Source organism: Penicillium brevicompactum (assembly GCF_028827555.1).
Source record: "Penicillium brevicompactum strain IBT 35665 chromosome Unknown utg000001l_segment0_segment1, whole genome shotgun sequence".
Lineage (NCBI taxonomy): Eukaryota > Fungi > Ascomycota > Eurotiomycetes > Eurotiales > Aspergillaceae > Penicillium > Penicillium brevicompactum.
This window is the reverse complement of record NW_026623204.1, coordinates 384753-399385: the sequence shown is the minus strand read 5'-3', so window position 1 is coordinate 399385 and position 14633 is coordinate 384753. Positions and strand designations below refer to the sequence as shown.

General features: G+C 50.0%; 7 protein-coding genes across 7 annotated transcripts; 3 read left to right on the top strand and 4 right to left on the bottom strand.

The window, feature by feature from the left end:
- Positions 1–66: 66 nt before the first annotated feature.
- Positions 67–1116, bottom strand: N7506_002595 (nitronate monooxygenase; the record flags this gene model as incomplete). The annotated part of the gene is made up of 1 exon (XM_056951890.1): positions 67–1116. The coding sequence occupies one exon, from the start codon at positions 1114–1116 to the stop codon at positions 67–69; it is 1050 nt and encodes a 349-aa protein (XP_056815041.1).
- A 395-nt stretch (positions 1117–1511) lies between these two features.
- On the top strand, positions 1512–3170 carry N7506_002594 (uncharacterized protein; the record flags this gene model as incomplete). The annotated part of the gene is made up of 1 exon (XM_056951889.1): positions 1512–3170. The coding sequence occupies one exon, from the start codon at positions 1512–1514 to the stop codon at positions 3168–3170; it is 1659 nt and encodes a 552-aa protein (XP_056815040.1).
- Positions 3171–3612: 442 nt separating this feature from the next.
- On the top strand, positions 3613–5246 carry N7506_002593 (MFS transporter; the record flags this gene model as incomplete). Its single annotated transcript, XM_056951888.1, has 4 exons — positions 3613–3743; positions 3807–4793; positions 4843–4974; positions 5027–5246. The coding sequence occupies 4 exons, from the start codon at positions 3613–3615 to the stop codon at positions 5244–5246; spliced, it is 1470 nt and encodes a 489-aa protein (XP_056815039.1).
- A 228-nt stretch (positions 5247–5474) lies between these two features.
- On the bottom strand, positions 5475–7319 carry N7506_002592 (uncharacterized protein; the record flags this gene model as incomplete). The annotated part of the gene is made up of 5 exons (XM_056951887.1): positions 5475–6433; positions 6509–6890; positions 6937–7074; positions 7125–7155; positions 7204–7319. 5 exons carry the CDS (start codon positions 7317–7319, stop codon positions 5475–5477), a joined length of 1626 nt encoding a protein of 541 aa, XP_056815038.1.
- Positions 7320–9015: 1696 nt separating this feature from the next.
- On the bottom strand, positions 9016–10807 carry N7506_002591 (GID4/VID24 family protein; the record flags this gene model as incomplete). The annotated part of the gene is made up of 2 exons (XM_056951886.1): positions 9016–9206; positions 9256–10807. The coding sequence occupies 2 exons, from the start codon at positions 10805–10807 to the stop codon at positions 9016–9018; spliced, it is 1743 nt and encodes a 580-aa protein (XP_056815037.1).
- An 848-nt stretch (positions 10808–11655) lies between these two features.
- Positions 11656–12865, top strand: N7506_002590 (mandelate racemase/muconate lactonizing enzyme family protein; the record flags this gene model as incomplete). The annotated part of the gene is made up of 2 exons (XM_056951885.1): positions 11656–11831; positions 11890–12865. The coding sequence occupies 2 exons, from the start codon at positions 11656–11658 to the stop codon at positions 12863–12865; spliced, it is 1152 nt and encodes a 383-aa protein (XP_056815036.1).
- Positions 12866–13103: 238 nt separating this feature from the next.
- N7506_002589 (uridine-cytidine N-ribohydrolase) lies at positions 13104–14451 on the bottom strand (the record flags this gene model as incomplete). Its single annotated transcript, XM_056951884.1, has 4 exons — positions 13104–14023; positions 14075–14279; positions 14339–14346; positions 14394–14451. The coding sequence occupies 4 exons, from the start codon at positions 14449–14451 to the stop codon at positions 13104–13106; spliced, it is 1191 nt and encodes a 396-aa protein (XP_056815035.1).
- Positions 14452–14633: the final 182 nt, after the last annotated feature.

Below are 14633 nucleotides of genomic sequence, written 5' to 3'. Positions count from 1 at the left end.
GAAACATTGTATTCCCCCATTGCGATATCAAAGATCCTACTGACTGGGAGAGAGGGTTGAATTGGTTTAATTCTTGAGGGGGGCTTGTAGCTGAAGCCTCTGAAGCGCCTGATTTTGAGTCTCACGAACAATATCTGCCGCACTCTTGACATCGTGTATCAGTCCGATTGACGCACCAGCATATGTTGCAAGTCGACCACTGGGACCCCAGCCCTTATCACCCGCCTTAGCAGCTTCATCATGAAGCCTTTGGAGTTCCTCAAAAGACTTTCCTTGCTGTTGCTCAACAAAAGATTGATTCACAATAGTGCGAGGGCTGTATTCTTTCGGCCACCCAAATGTTCCTCTAAGATGGTTGTACAACAGCGTACGGGTTGTTGAGGCCGCGCCATCAGACGCACGCACGACTTCATCTTGATAACCCCGACTAATGCGCGCTTCGGTAGCAGCCAGGAAACGAGTTCCCATCGCTGCACCGGAGGCACCAAGACAAATTGCCGCAGCAACGCCTCTCCCGTCGGCAATGCCGCCGGCCGCAAACAGAGGAATCCGGCTGTTTGCCATGGCATCTGCCACTTCAGGGAGCAATGACATCAATCCCATGCCGTCATTCACCCGACCATGGCCCCCAGACTCGGCACCTTGTACTACAACAACATCTGGTCGCTCTGATATCTGGAGAAGCTGCTTCGCTTCTTTCAGCGTGCCAATCTGGATCCAAATCTGGGTTTCAGGAGAGGCTTTTCGGATCTTGCTGGACCAATCGTTGTAATCTTCGGGCCCTTGCTTGGGGGCATATAGCCAAGCAGCACAGGGTCTATATTTTTCGATAGCTGCAACAGCGATCCCAACATCATCAGCCCAGAGTTGGTATCCCACACCGACGGGTAAAGCGGAAGAGGTAGTGGGTATTGTGTTAGCGCCCCGAATGAGCGTTGATGCTTTTTCCAAGTCCTCGGTTGTGTCTTGTGTCTTTGCGCCAGGTCCGATAAATCCTAGTCCGCCGGCGCGCGATACGGCTACAGCGAGTGCTGGGCCGGACATGACTTTCATTGGGGCGCTGACCACGAATGGACTGGATACCCATGGGTATCGAGACAGCAAACTTTGAGCCATGATGAGAATATGAGAGTGCCTCCAGTGAAAGGATAAGGCCTCGAATCAATATCGCGTGCTGTTGGAAGATTGAAAGGAAAGGAACCTGAGCAACTGCTTGGAATTACCGAGGCATCATCGACGTCATCTGCATTCCCCGCAATACCCGCTTCGCAAGCATACATCATCACAGCAATCTCAAGCTTCTCAAAGGAGAATGCTTGCATGTGAGCCAAACGAAGAAAGGAAGGGAGTCACACTGTTAATTGTCAATTTTCAGGCGGTATGTACCTGGAAAATTCCACAGTATCCCAAGGTCTCTCTCTCACCATAGTACCTCCGTTTGACTGTTCCCGCAATTTCCGCCCATCCCGACCGCCGCCGGAACTTGCGGGATATCTTCCCCAAACAACAGCATGTCGCAATTCGAAGTGAAGCGCAAGCGCGCGCGAGTCGCATGCGAGCCATGTCGGGAGCGCAAGCGAAAATGCGATGGCGATGAGCCTTGCAATACCTGCCGTTACTGGGACTATGATTGTTACTACGATCGCCAGCCACGACGGAGGCGTACGCATCAAGAGGCCCCCGCGGAGGTTGCCCCGAGCCCTGGCTCTCCATACAGAAACCCAAGCGACGCACACGGGGTGGTTCGGCGGCTCGAGGCTAACTCGGGGGCTGCATTTGTGCACAAAATGGGCTTGAAGATTGACCCTGGCAAAGCCCCCAAGCTTAGCCTTTTCGGCTGGAATATTGGCAAACGAAACCTGTCCTCGCCAATTGGGAATGTCACTGCTGCCATGTCAATTACGGACATTACATCACTGGGACATATGAGGAGTCTTGCCCAAATCTACTTCGACAAACTGCATCCTTGTTATGGGTTTATCGACCCCTCTCATTTCTTTGAGCGATTAACAGCACGATGGAACTCAACCTCGGTCAGCAGCTTATACGATTGTGTACTGGGCGGCGTTGCTGCGCTAGGCTGTCTGTTCTCTCAACGGAACATGACCATGACCGAGATCCACCTGGTCGGATCTGCATGCGCAACACTAGAGCTACATGTGTTGACCGGCGTACCTCCAGTAGATCTGCTCACCGGATGGACGCTGCGCGTTATCTATATGCGAATGACAGACTTGCCCCATGCTACTTGGATGACGAGTTCAAGATTGATGCACCTGGTTGAGGCCGCCGGATTCCATCTAGAGTCCGCCGATTCGGTGTTTCCACGCAGCAGCACCACAGGATGTGATCCAGATATCAGAAGGAGGCTCTTTGGGGTAGCCCAACACTTGAACATGTGGACTTCTTATGACCTTGGTCTGTCCCGGGTGTCTTTTCAAAAGAATGACCTGCCATTCCCCCCATCAGTCAAGCCGGGGGATTTCACCCACGAGGTGCTGGGCCTTCTGCCTGTATCCGCCAGTCTCGATCCTGGAAAGTCAAAGGAAGAGGAAGTGGATCTAGAAGCGACACTTTCTAAGACTCTAGATGGTGTTCATAAAGAACCGCCCTCTATCATGGCGCAGTGCAACCTTGCCCTGTGCATTTTGAGAAGAATCCACACGCAAAACTTTGATATCCCCTCTCACATAGCGGAGAGAGTTCTCGATCTCTTCAAAAGAGGTCTCAGTTGCTCACGCACAATGGTGACAAACTGTACTCCCTGGCATCAAATGGCAAATGTACCTTTCCAAATCACCTGCGTTCTGCTCGTCATGGACACACGGCCATCTTTGTCAATGCTTCCGGAAGCTATGCAGACACTGAAGCTTGTTGCCTCCACTTATGACACAGACAGCATGAGGGAAGCGTGGAGTGCTGCTCGCTTGCTTGTAATGCTTCATCAGCAGCGCCGGAAAGATGATATCGCCATTTTCAATCAGTCCCTGGAGCTGGAAACGGAACAGGGCCCGCTAGAGCCACCTACTCAAGAGAACGCAAGCGCCGAAGAATATTCATGGCTGGGCGCTCTTGTGGCTGATCTCCCTGGCCTACAAAAAGTAGACCTTGATCAATTCCTCAATGCGGACATGATGGACAATTCAAGCTTACTTGGTGGATCCGGATGATAGAATTACCACCAGGCGGGTAGACGGGGACTATTCGTCGTGTTAGACTTTTCCAAGGCTTTACGAAAAGTAGTTTTATTTATTTGATTACTCATATTTAATAAGTATCATCGATCAAGAAGAGAAGAAATCAGATTGAAGAAAACCAATTCTTCCAAACAGTGTGGAACGTGCGATCTACTACTTGTACTTCTACATTGTTTCCCCGATCCGCAATATCCGACGCGCAACCCAATACAGACCTGACTGCTTTTGCCGCATCTTCCGCAATTTCCATAGAGTCTCTCAAAACCCATGTCCAGTCCTAAATACTTTGTAATGACTCACTTTGAGGACTCATTGATACACCGACCGTTCATCCAACCGACAATAATGTGCCTGGGCCCAGCCAGGTCAGATCATTCCCATCGACAAGATCTCTAATCATTTCAGTGTGCCCGAAATGTATGAGAATTCACCACTGGGTGCCGATAGGCCATTCCCAGCACCTCTCCCGGCCTTGGAAAATTACGTTGTAGACTTCGATGGGCCTGATGATCCTCAGCACCCCCAGAACTGGAGACTCTCTCTGAAGTAAGTAGGAATACCCCAAAGGAGGGAAACATCTTGACAGTCGACTAACGTACTTTGCGATAGATTGTTTATTTCCATTCTTGTCTGCTCAGGGACATTTATAGTCTCACTCACAAGTGCAGTCTTTGCGCCAGGCATCGATAAAGCAAGTCAAGCTTTCGGTGTCAGCTCTGTTGTTGGAACGCTGGGGACAACCCTCTACGTCCTAGGCTTTTCATTTGGCCCCGTCATCTGGGCCCCAGCATCTGAGCTAAAAGGACGAAAATGGCCATTGACAGCTGCAATGATAGGAGGCGGCATCTTTACCATTGCATCAGCGGTCGCAAAAGATATACAAACTTTAATCATCTGCCGATTCTTCGCTGGCGTATGTGGAGCAAGCCAGCTTACTGTCGTCCCTGGAGTACTGGCAGACTTGTACAACAACTCAACTCGCGGCGCAGCGATCTCCTACTATGCTTTAACAGTATTTGTGGGCCCGTTCATGGCTCCGTTCGTCGGTGGATTCATTGCGTCAAGTCAACTAGGTTGGCGATGGACGCTTTACATACCTGCCATCATGAGTCTGGCTAATGGCGTGTTGAGTATCTTCTTCTTGGATGAGACATTCCCTCCTTGTCTACTCGTGGCAAAAGCCGCACGTATTCGCAAAGAGTCCGGTCATTGGGGTATACATGCGAGACAAGAGAAGGTAGAGCTTGATTTCTCAAGTCTTGTGGAGAAGTACTTCACACGTCCGTTGAAGCTGCTATTCATGGAGCCGATCATCCTTGTGGTCTCGCTATACATGTCCTTCATTTATGGACTTGTGTACGCGCTCCTTGAGGCATATCCGTACGTCTTCGAAAGCGTGTATGGGATGACCCCTGGTATCGCTGGGCTTATGTTTATCGGGTTAATTATTGGCGTGGGACTTGCTTGCACATTCATCGTGTCGAGGCAAGTGCCTTACGCAAAGAGGCTTGCAGAAAACAAGGGTGTGCCAGTGCCAGAGTGGCGCCTCGGCCCGACACTCCTGGGGGCGCCTGTCTTTACCATTGGCCTATTCTGGTAGGTTGTTTAATATTACGTTCAGAAACAGATTGCTAACTTAATTCAGGTTCGGATGGACCGGGTTTACCTCCAACATACATTGGGCTGCACCCGCCGCCGCCGGTATTTTCATAGGATTTGGGGTTCTATGCATTTTCCTTCCATGCTTCAACTACATTGTCGACTCTTATTTGCCGATGTGAGTCCCTCGTTCCATTAGAGAGCCATTTTTGTCACAATACATCTAACAGAAATGGATATAGCGCTGCTTCAGCCGTTGCTGCCAATATCATCCTCCGATCAGGGGTGGCCGCAGGCTTTCCTTTATTTTCGAGACAAATGTTCCAAAATATGGGAATCCAATGGGCTGGCACTTTGCTAGGTTGTCTTGCTGCAATCATGATTCCGATTCCAATTGTACTAAGGGCTTATGGGCCGATGTTGCGAGGAAAAAGTAAGATGTTCCAATAAGGGCATTTAGTTCTGTCTTAAACACTTGATCGAGATTCGGCTATGACACGGGTCCCAAAGCCCAAAAGTCAAACCGATGACTCCAGCCGCACTTTGATTGGAGAAAATCTACATCTTCAAAGATCAAAACCAACGTGTCTACATGCAGGCACAATATTTCATGAAAAACCCAAAATCTATGTTTTACTATAGATCGGAACTCTCTATACTGTGCTTACACACTCCAGCTTAGTCGCTGTTAGTATCAATGAAACTATCCACCGCCCAGCCATTGAGAATAGTATAGTCCGAGTAAGGCGAAGTGCCATGCAGGGTCTCGTAATGCTTGCGAGGTCCACATTCCCTCAACTTAGTAGAGTTGGCATTGACGCATCGGTTCTGCATAATAGCCGCAATTTGTCGACCAGCATCCAGACCCTCGAAGTATGCACCGTGCAAGAAACCAAAGAAGGTCGGGCTGGTGGCCTCACCGGCAAACCAAACTCGACCAGCGTTGGCACGCAAGTTTTGATGCATTTCCAGAGACGTCGCGGGAGGCCAGTTGGAATAACTACCGTAGGCCCAGGGTTCTTGGGTCCAGCGTGGGTACATGAAAGCAGTTGGCTCGGGGATCTCTTTCTCCGGGAACATTTTGCGCAGAACTTCCATGGCTTCCTTTTTGGTTTCTTCGTCTGTCTGGCGTTCGGCACGGTAGGCGAACTCGTTGGTGACGGTCACAAAGATGATGTTGGAATCTGGGAGGAATCCCGGGGTGGAGAGGGACTGCCAGATCGGGTACCAGCCGCGGGTGACTGGGTCAGCGTACAGGTGATATTGAGTCTCTGAGGGCCAGAAGGTCTCGTTGAACTGGAAGAAGATCTTGGTGTAGGTTCCCATGGTAAACTTCTGGATGGCCTCCTGCTTCCAGTCGGGAAGCTTGGGCGAGAACTGGACTGCGTCGTTTTGCAAAACACCCAGTGAGAATGTGACGATTGCATAATCTGCTTCGACACAGCTGCCGTCCTTGTTGAGGACAGTCACACCGTCGTCCGTATAGGTGATGTTGGTGACCTGAGTGTTCAGAAGAAGACGTGGGTCATTCTTGCGCAAGAAATTTGAGGCCATCTTCTTGAATATGATGTTGAAACCGCGTTGATCAAGCACGAAGTTATCGTGATCACTGAAATAATTTGAGGTCAAGTTATCGCCTGCACAGCCGAAGACAAGAGAGCTCTCCAGGGGGAATAGGCATCCTCAAAATCTGATGCAGATGTTAGTATCACAGCACGCAGTTTTCAAGCAGGCTTGCTTTCCCCATGACCACCAGTCAACAGCTTGCGCTTCCATATCAAATGGCTTTGGATTCCAACCCGCCAGAGCAAGGCCCGATTTCGCATTCTGGTCTTGGAGATTCTGCGTGAGAATTTCACCAGCGTTCTGACTAGCAACGTCATATGCATCCTCGTAGAGATCGAGCAGGTGGCTATAATCAGAGTAACCATCCTTGTTGTAAGTGGATACGTTATCATAATTTGAGTAGTGGGTCTTCAGCCCGTATTTTTGAGCCTGTTTGAAGTAAGCTTGTGTTCGACCGAAGATATTTCTGAGACCCACCAAGACCCAGATTGGGTTTTGCGCTCCTCCTGGATTCCCAAGACCTTGGACCTATGTCTGTCAGCAGTGTGTTCGGAGGGATTTGAGGCGCCCATACCCAATTGGCACCCATTTCAATGTTATACGGCTTGCCATCTTTATCTTTGCCGAATGGTTTATGCCAAGCTCGACCTCCAATGGTATCGCGGTATTCGATGATCGTGAAATCATGTACGGACGCGTTGGTCAATGCTTGCTTTTGGGATGTCAGTGGTGGTCAGAGTAACAAGGGGTGGAAAAACAAACCGCAGCAGTGATTCCGGCAACACCACCTCCCCTTCAGTGTGTTAGTATTAGAAACCCCGAGAAATATCTTCGTTCTTACAGAATTGCGACTTTGGTCTTTTTGCATGTTCCTTGCTGAGCTTGGTGAGGCACACCAAAAACAGGCTGCACGACGCAGCCCGCAGCAGCTGCCAGGAGAGAGAAGTGCCAATGCATGATGTTGAGCAATTGAAGGTAGCAGGGAGAGATCAGAGACTAAATATTAGTTCGGTATTCCATCGCCCCACATGAGCTGAAGCACATGTGCTAGGAGATAAGCAACCCGCCGCAGTCAAGAGACCATATCGATTCTCCAACTCCGATAGTATACTCCATCGGGTAAGTCCACGCGGTCTCGAAGCTAAGGATTAAAGACTAATTCCTGAAGATGCGGGGATGGTTTCAACGTGCTATCTCAGTTAATCTGCTTTTCATTACGTTTAACTCAAGATTGGCCTACGGAGTATATGGTAGTAGCCCTAAAACTTATGACGATCGGTATCTGCAAGCGAGGATATCCATCGCTCGCTGTTTTTGCCCTCTGTTATTTTTCTTTTCTTTTTTCGGGGGTGGGCATCACGCAGCTGAAAGCAATCAATATGCACCACTAAGCCAATCGCTGCCGCTTGCTGAGAACCATCTCTGCATGTTGATGTCATTAATGACCTATACCGAACAGGTAAAGCTGGGGACAACGATGTGAGACTGCTTGTCTAACCCTCCTCGAGTCGTTGTCATAGTCCACACAAATTCATAGATCGGATCTGGAATTAATAAAGATGCCTACCATATCAGTCTGCATAAGACCCCGGTGTAATATTGTTGTATTCAGTGGAATGTCTCAGGCGCTGTCGTCTTCCGGGTACTAATCCTTGACAGTCATCCCCTGCCCGCTATGCACTGCCGGGACCCCATAAAGCCAGCCGTCTTTCTGAAAGCCAATACTCCTACCAATGGCATATCTCCAATCGATGCCTCCGAGGTTGTCATTCACCGCAGATAGATAGATATATGATGTCCTGGTGTAAAGCAGTAGTTGATCCCGAGCCGCGTTTACTCCGTACTGCCAGCACAGTTCCAAGCCAAATCTACCAAGTCTAGCCGAAATCATCACTGGATTGGATATCAAGACCGAGATTAGGCGCTCAAGATATCGGGATTGGTGTATTCGCCGCGATGAAATCGGGATTTAGTTTGAACCCGTAATGCCACGCCAGGAACAGGATTTGCGGGGCCCCGCGTTATACGGATCTATGGGAAGCGCATACTCTGTACCTTCTATGGACTTGCCTAGCTTGGATCGGCTTTGATTTAGGTGAGAGGCCCCGGAGGATTATTGGCTGTGGTCAATCATTCAGGTGTACGAGGGAGAATACTTCCAAGGTTTTCCGCCGGCCTGTGATTTGATATTTCTTGTCAACCTCCAAACTTGGAACATTCCCTTTGACTACATCTCAGAGTGAGCTGGAGAGCTCTGTACAGTAACATAATGGTATCAGTGAAATTGAACTAGCATGAGTTTCAAATTGCCTCGAAAAGCACCATGTCCTTATTCCCCCAAACATGACCACATTGGATCAGAAAGAGATGGGAATTAAACAATATTCACATATAAGCAAACAACCTAAAAGCCACCGTGAAGCGCATAAAGCTTCGACAGTAGGGAAAATAGAACAGTGACTTGACTGTCTCCAACGAAAAGAACACCAACATAACATAAATGACAAGAAAACACCACCAGCTATGCAAAAGGCTGAGTCAGAGACCGTCTGACGTTTTCCCAAACACCAAGTAAAGACAGCCGAGAGTAACGGAGGCCAGAAGATTATTCTGAACCAAAACAAACACTAAAAAAAGATATGCACAGGTCGCCTTAACGGAAGTCATAAGCAGGGCGAACCATTTTCGTCGTCTCTGGCTTCAGGGACAACTGTTGATATGGTGAACTTCCGGGGTCATAGTATAGACCTTCAATTTGTCCGTCTTCGCGCCGGAGAGAGATGTAATAGAATCCGGAAATGGTTAGACCTTGTCGAGCATCGGTGGGTGTGATGAAGCATCGTTCTAGGCATGTTAGCGCGCGAGAAGAGCCATGATACAGATTTGTACTTACCCTTCCATCTCATCAGGATCCACCCTCTGGACAATTCTTCCGTGATCCATTTTCGGCTGACAAGGTTGCGGGCCATTTCGGCATCTGTCAGATCCTTGAAAGGCTGCAGTTCTCGCCAGTATGTACTATCGATATCGGCATCCGCTTTGAAATTTTTGGTTTCCAGTGTGTGCTTGTTGAAGTCGATGATTTCACCCTCCAAGAATGTCACAATGTGTGCGTCGTGCGTGGGTGAGGTCTTGTCGGGGATGTTGTACGCCTCCATGGTCCCAGACAGTGTCATCTCCTCCTCGTTGATATGATGTATGGTGACCTTGACAGGCCAATTCTCGTCGCGATGGCTGGCTGTGTATCGGCGACCGCTCGTGGTAGAAACGCTTACCCGGGGGTTGCTTTCACTTCCATTCACAATGACGGGTTCGCTGGGTGTTTGCGGACTGGAGACTCGTTGCGATAGTAGGGAGGATCCGGCGCTCGCGGCACGCTGGGATCCCGAGAAAGCCATGCCTGAACGAAGCCATGAGCATGCTGCCGGGGGTGCGATGTTGGGTGTGTAGAGGATGAAATCGGTATCTCGCCACGATTTGTTGTCCATAGAGATCGGTAACCGACTGTCGGCGGCGGCGAGCATACTCTCTTCGAGGGAGTTTGAATATCGGAGGCGATCGAGGTAGCTTATTGTTTCTTTCAGAATATCACTTGACTGACCATCCGACTGTAACTGGCGATGAGCGGCGGCGCGGGCGCGAAGGTCGTTGTGTGTGTGGGTGGTTTGTTGTGAGTCGGACTGATATGAGGGGCGATAGCGGTATGCGCGAGATGCAGACGCCACCGCATGCTCATTATCCGGTTCTTGTTCATGGTCTGTGTGATCGGCGTATCGATCCAGGAGATAATTTTCCAGGGTGCGAGTTCTTGCTAGTCGAGGTTGACGTCTCGCAGATTGTAATAAGGCGGCCATGGCGGTGATCGGCGTTCGTGCTCGCTGCTGGTTGATGATTTCCTGGGGTACAAGTTGCGCGGGGCCCGGAAGTTCATGTCGCGGAGGTCGTGTGGGTGCTGTGCGGCTTGAAACGGTATGGAGAAATGGCTGCACTTGATCATCTTCCGATTCCTCACGCGCGCCACCATCCTCCTCATCTGATCCGGGTGCCCAGCCATACAGGGAGCGAGAGTTGGGCCCTCGGCCCTCGTAGTTCGGCATGGTTGATTCTTGTGGTGAGCGGACGATAGGGATGCGACGATTGAGCTCGACAGAAGTGCGCTGGTTGTTTGTGTCTTCCACTTCCATGCGATCGGTTTCGGTTGGGAGGTTGACGGGATAACGACGGCGACGGTGGCGGCTCAAGGAGGGTAATGACGGGTTGAAGAGAGCTGGACGCGATCGCAGGAAGTTTACATTGTCATCATGGGCATCGGTCTCCACAGGGGCGGGAATCGACGATCGGCGAGGGTCTGGAGACGTTTGCTGAGGGTCTGAGTGCTGTGAGGGATCAATACCAGGTTCTATCAGGGGGAATGCGGCAGAACGAACGGAGGAGTTGGGAGGCATGATCGGAATTCGCCGTCAAGGAGTGTGGGTCGTAGGCCATACAGAAAAGATGCAAAGTCCAGAAATTGTCCGATGGGAATATCGTTGATTGTATGACGTTTTTCCTTTCAGCCGGGATCTCCTATCGGGCATCGGGACCGCTATACAAGGTGCAATCCATGGATGTATGATGTGAGGAGTGTGGAGTATGGAGTACGGAGTCCCAGATTTAAGATCAGGGAGAGTACTAATAAGTATGCGGAGAACTAGTTAACTAGAATGAACACTACATTGAATGTACTATATGAAACAAATGAAACAAATACTCCATATCCCTTTGTTAGTATAGTGAGCCCCTGAGACTCCCGCACCAACAGTGGCTAATCAGTATAGACCACTGTCCCATGTACAAGGGCGATCAGGCACTAGGACTGTTGGACGTGAATTTATGCGCCGAAGACGAGCGATTTGGGCATCGATAATGTACAATGCACGCCTAAGGCGAAAGTAGGACACCTGCGAACTCAAATATCCTACCAAGTACTCCGTACTCCGTAACATACTCCGTCCCTCGGGACTCCGTACGGAGTACTCCGTACTTGGACACTGCATATATCCCAACTCCAGGCCGAACCCCCTATAGGCTCACTCGCCATCCTTCTATTCACTCAAATCCTTGCATGCCGACTGCTCCCCACGCTCCGCGTGGTCGGCGATCCGGTTATCGCTTCCTCACGGCGGACTAACTCCGAGTATGCTCGGCTCGCAGCTCTACCCCTCATACAAAATGCTTAAGAGCTTCTTTTCTCACAAACTTGAAAGTTAGCTACAGCATATTCGAACCCATAATCGAGAGTACCAAGGCAAAAATGGTCAAAATCAAGAGCATTGAATACTTTCGGGTACTGCCCCGATGGCTTTTTGTCAAAGTGACAGACGAGGAAGGGAAATATGGATGGGGTGAAAGCACGCTTGAAGGTCATACTGAGGCTGTGGAGGGTACTCTGAATGCTCTGTGCCAGAGATTTGAAGGTTATGAAGCTGAGTAGGTCACTCCGACTCCAATGCCTGACGGTTGAACAAACAGGGCTAACCATACCCAGTGACATTGAACACATCTGGCAAATGGCATGGCGCCTCGGCTTCTACAGAGGCGGACCTGTATTCATGTCCGCCATCTCCGGAATCGACATTGCTCTTTGGGATCTCAAGGGCCGCCGCCTAGGCGTCCCTGTCTATCAACTTCTGGGAGGCAAGGTACGGAACAAGCTATCTGTCTACGCTTGGATTGGCGGTGATCGACCGGCAGATGTCGGGGCAGCGGCCAAGGCCCGTCAGGCACAAGGGTTCAAAGCCGTGAAGATGAACGCAACGGAGGATGTCAACTGGCTCGATTCCCCCGCCGTGCTGGATTCCAGCGTCGAACGTCTGAAGACCGTGAAAGCTCTGGGCATGGATGCGGCACTAGATTTCCACGGTCGTCTCCATAAACCCATGGCTAAGCAGCTCGCCAAAGCACTCGAGCCACATCGGCCTTTGTTCCTGGAGGAGCCGCTTCTTTCGGAGCATCCGGAGGCCATCAAACAGCTTTCCGAGTATGTTTCATGTCCCATTGCGCTCGGCGAGAGACTTTACAGCCGCTGGGATGTGAAACGATTCTTAGAGGATGGCAGCGTGGATGTCCTCCAGCCTGACATCAGTCATTGTGGTGGAATCTCTGAGCTCCGACGCATTGCCAACATGGCTGAGACATATGATGTGGCCATTGCGCCTCATTGCCCACTGGGGCCGATTGCACTCGCAGCCTGTATGCAGGTTGATCTCTCCATTCCTAACTTTGTCATTCAAGAGATGAGCATTGGAATGCACTACAACCTCGAGGCGGGAGAGTACGATATTACCAGTTATGTCAAAGATCCCAAGGTTTTTGATGTCCAGGATGGGTACGTGGAGGCGCTCAAAGCACCTGGGCTGGGAATTGAGATTGATGAAGATGTCGTGCGCCGCGTTGCTCAGAACACCCCGGCTTGGCAGCCTAAGGAGTTCTTTGGCCCCGATGGGTCGATCCGGGAGTGGTAATTTAATGCGGTGTATAAAAACGCCGAAGCCTGCGCATTAGCCAGGGGCAGTGAGCTTACACTATGATCTGCTTCAAAGTTTATGGACGGTGGCATATGAGCATCAGAGTCTTCTCTTTCTATCAAAAGGTGTTGGGAAATATCTAATATTCATGGCAGTATATCCTCGAAAAGTCTAGAAGTCAAAATGCCACCTATAGTACTCTTTCCAAAAAATTGTGTGGCGTATAGCAAGATGATCAAGCAACGCTCGCGGCATTGCAGTCATCGGCTAGCTGGACACATTGCAAGATCATGTTCCAGAACGCCTCCAAGTCAACACCTCTGGGAATTGCAACGCCGGGACCGTCCACTGGAGTAGCTATAGATCGCCCCATATGCCCTGTGACTGAGACATCTTCGCCATGATGTCCGTCTGTAACAATATGGAGAGCGAATCGTTCTCCATTCTTGTCGTCAAACTTAAGAGTCTGGTTGGGATGCTGAGTGGCAAACGCCGGGTTCAAGGTCGACAAAATCACTGCCACGGCCAGGGGATCATGCAAAGGAGGGCCAGTAGTTAGCCCAAACGCCTTTTCATAAGTTGCAGCAAAGAAGGTCAGAAGGGCATGCAATATCTGTCGAAGGACGGTTGGTTCCTGGTCTGAATGGATCGAACCATGCAGGATGCGGGTTTGGACAGCCTGTGAGGCCAGGACCTGATGTGTTAGATCTAAAGCAATGATTGTAGTCTTCGCAGCAACAATTGGGTTGCTGAAGATTGACTGCGATGACTCTGGATCGCACTGATAATTTCCCGAGTTAGATATAGCATCACAATATGAAATAGTTTGAAGACGAACATAAAGATTGAACTCAGCCCAAGGAGTTACGTTTCCGATTCTGGACTGTTCACCAGGAAGTCGACTCATGGGAGCATCGGTGAACCCTTCGCCGATAGCACCTCCCATGAGGCTCAGCCCCGCAATATGCTCGGCAACTTCGGGGAACGTTGCAAAGAGCAAAGCTACATTGGTCAGAGTTCCTGTGGCAACTAACCAGGGGACGCCTTTTGGCTGTGCCAGTAAGGTATCTCGCATAGCCAGGATAGTGTTTCTATCGGAAATAGGTGGTGTGGCAGGCTTGGGAAGAAGGTCGGTACCGTCAAGTCCCGATTCGCCTTGATGATTGTCACCAAAACTGTAAGATATTTGGGTATCACGGAACTTACCATGAATATCAGGCGCATGAAGGGCTGGCCGCGAGAACGGTTTCTGACTACCAGGATAGACAGGAATATCGGGCTTGCCAATAGCCGTCAAGATACTGCCTGCATTGGCAGTTGTGTTCTCTAGAGATGCGTTTCCATGTATAGTACTGATGCCGAGAAGATGCAGACTGGGATGATGAGCGGCTATCAAAATAGCAAAAGCGTCCTTTAGGAAATCAGTATCTCCGTATGTATCTGTCACTGGGATATCTCCCCTGAGCTTACATCATGGCCTGGAAACAGTTAGTTGGGGTATCGCGGTAGCAGGATGTCAACTCACCTGGGTCGCAGTCCAACCATAAGGGAGTCGCGCTGTACTCAGTCGCTGATATAGTCATAATGTATGTTAACAGAATTGATGAAAAGTCAAAGAAACAAAAGGTTCCAAACAACCCCCCAAGTAAACACGATCCCCGCATCCATGGGACTCCTTATCGCCCTTATCTACGTGCCCTAAGCCCTACTTTCCAGATCAGGCAATCGATTCAACTTGGGATGTCACTTGCCTCAGACTGCCTCA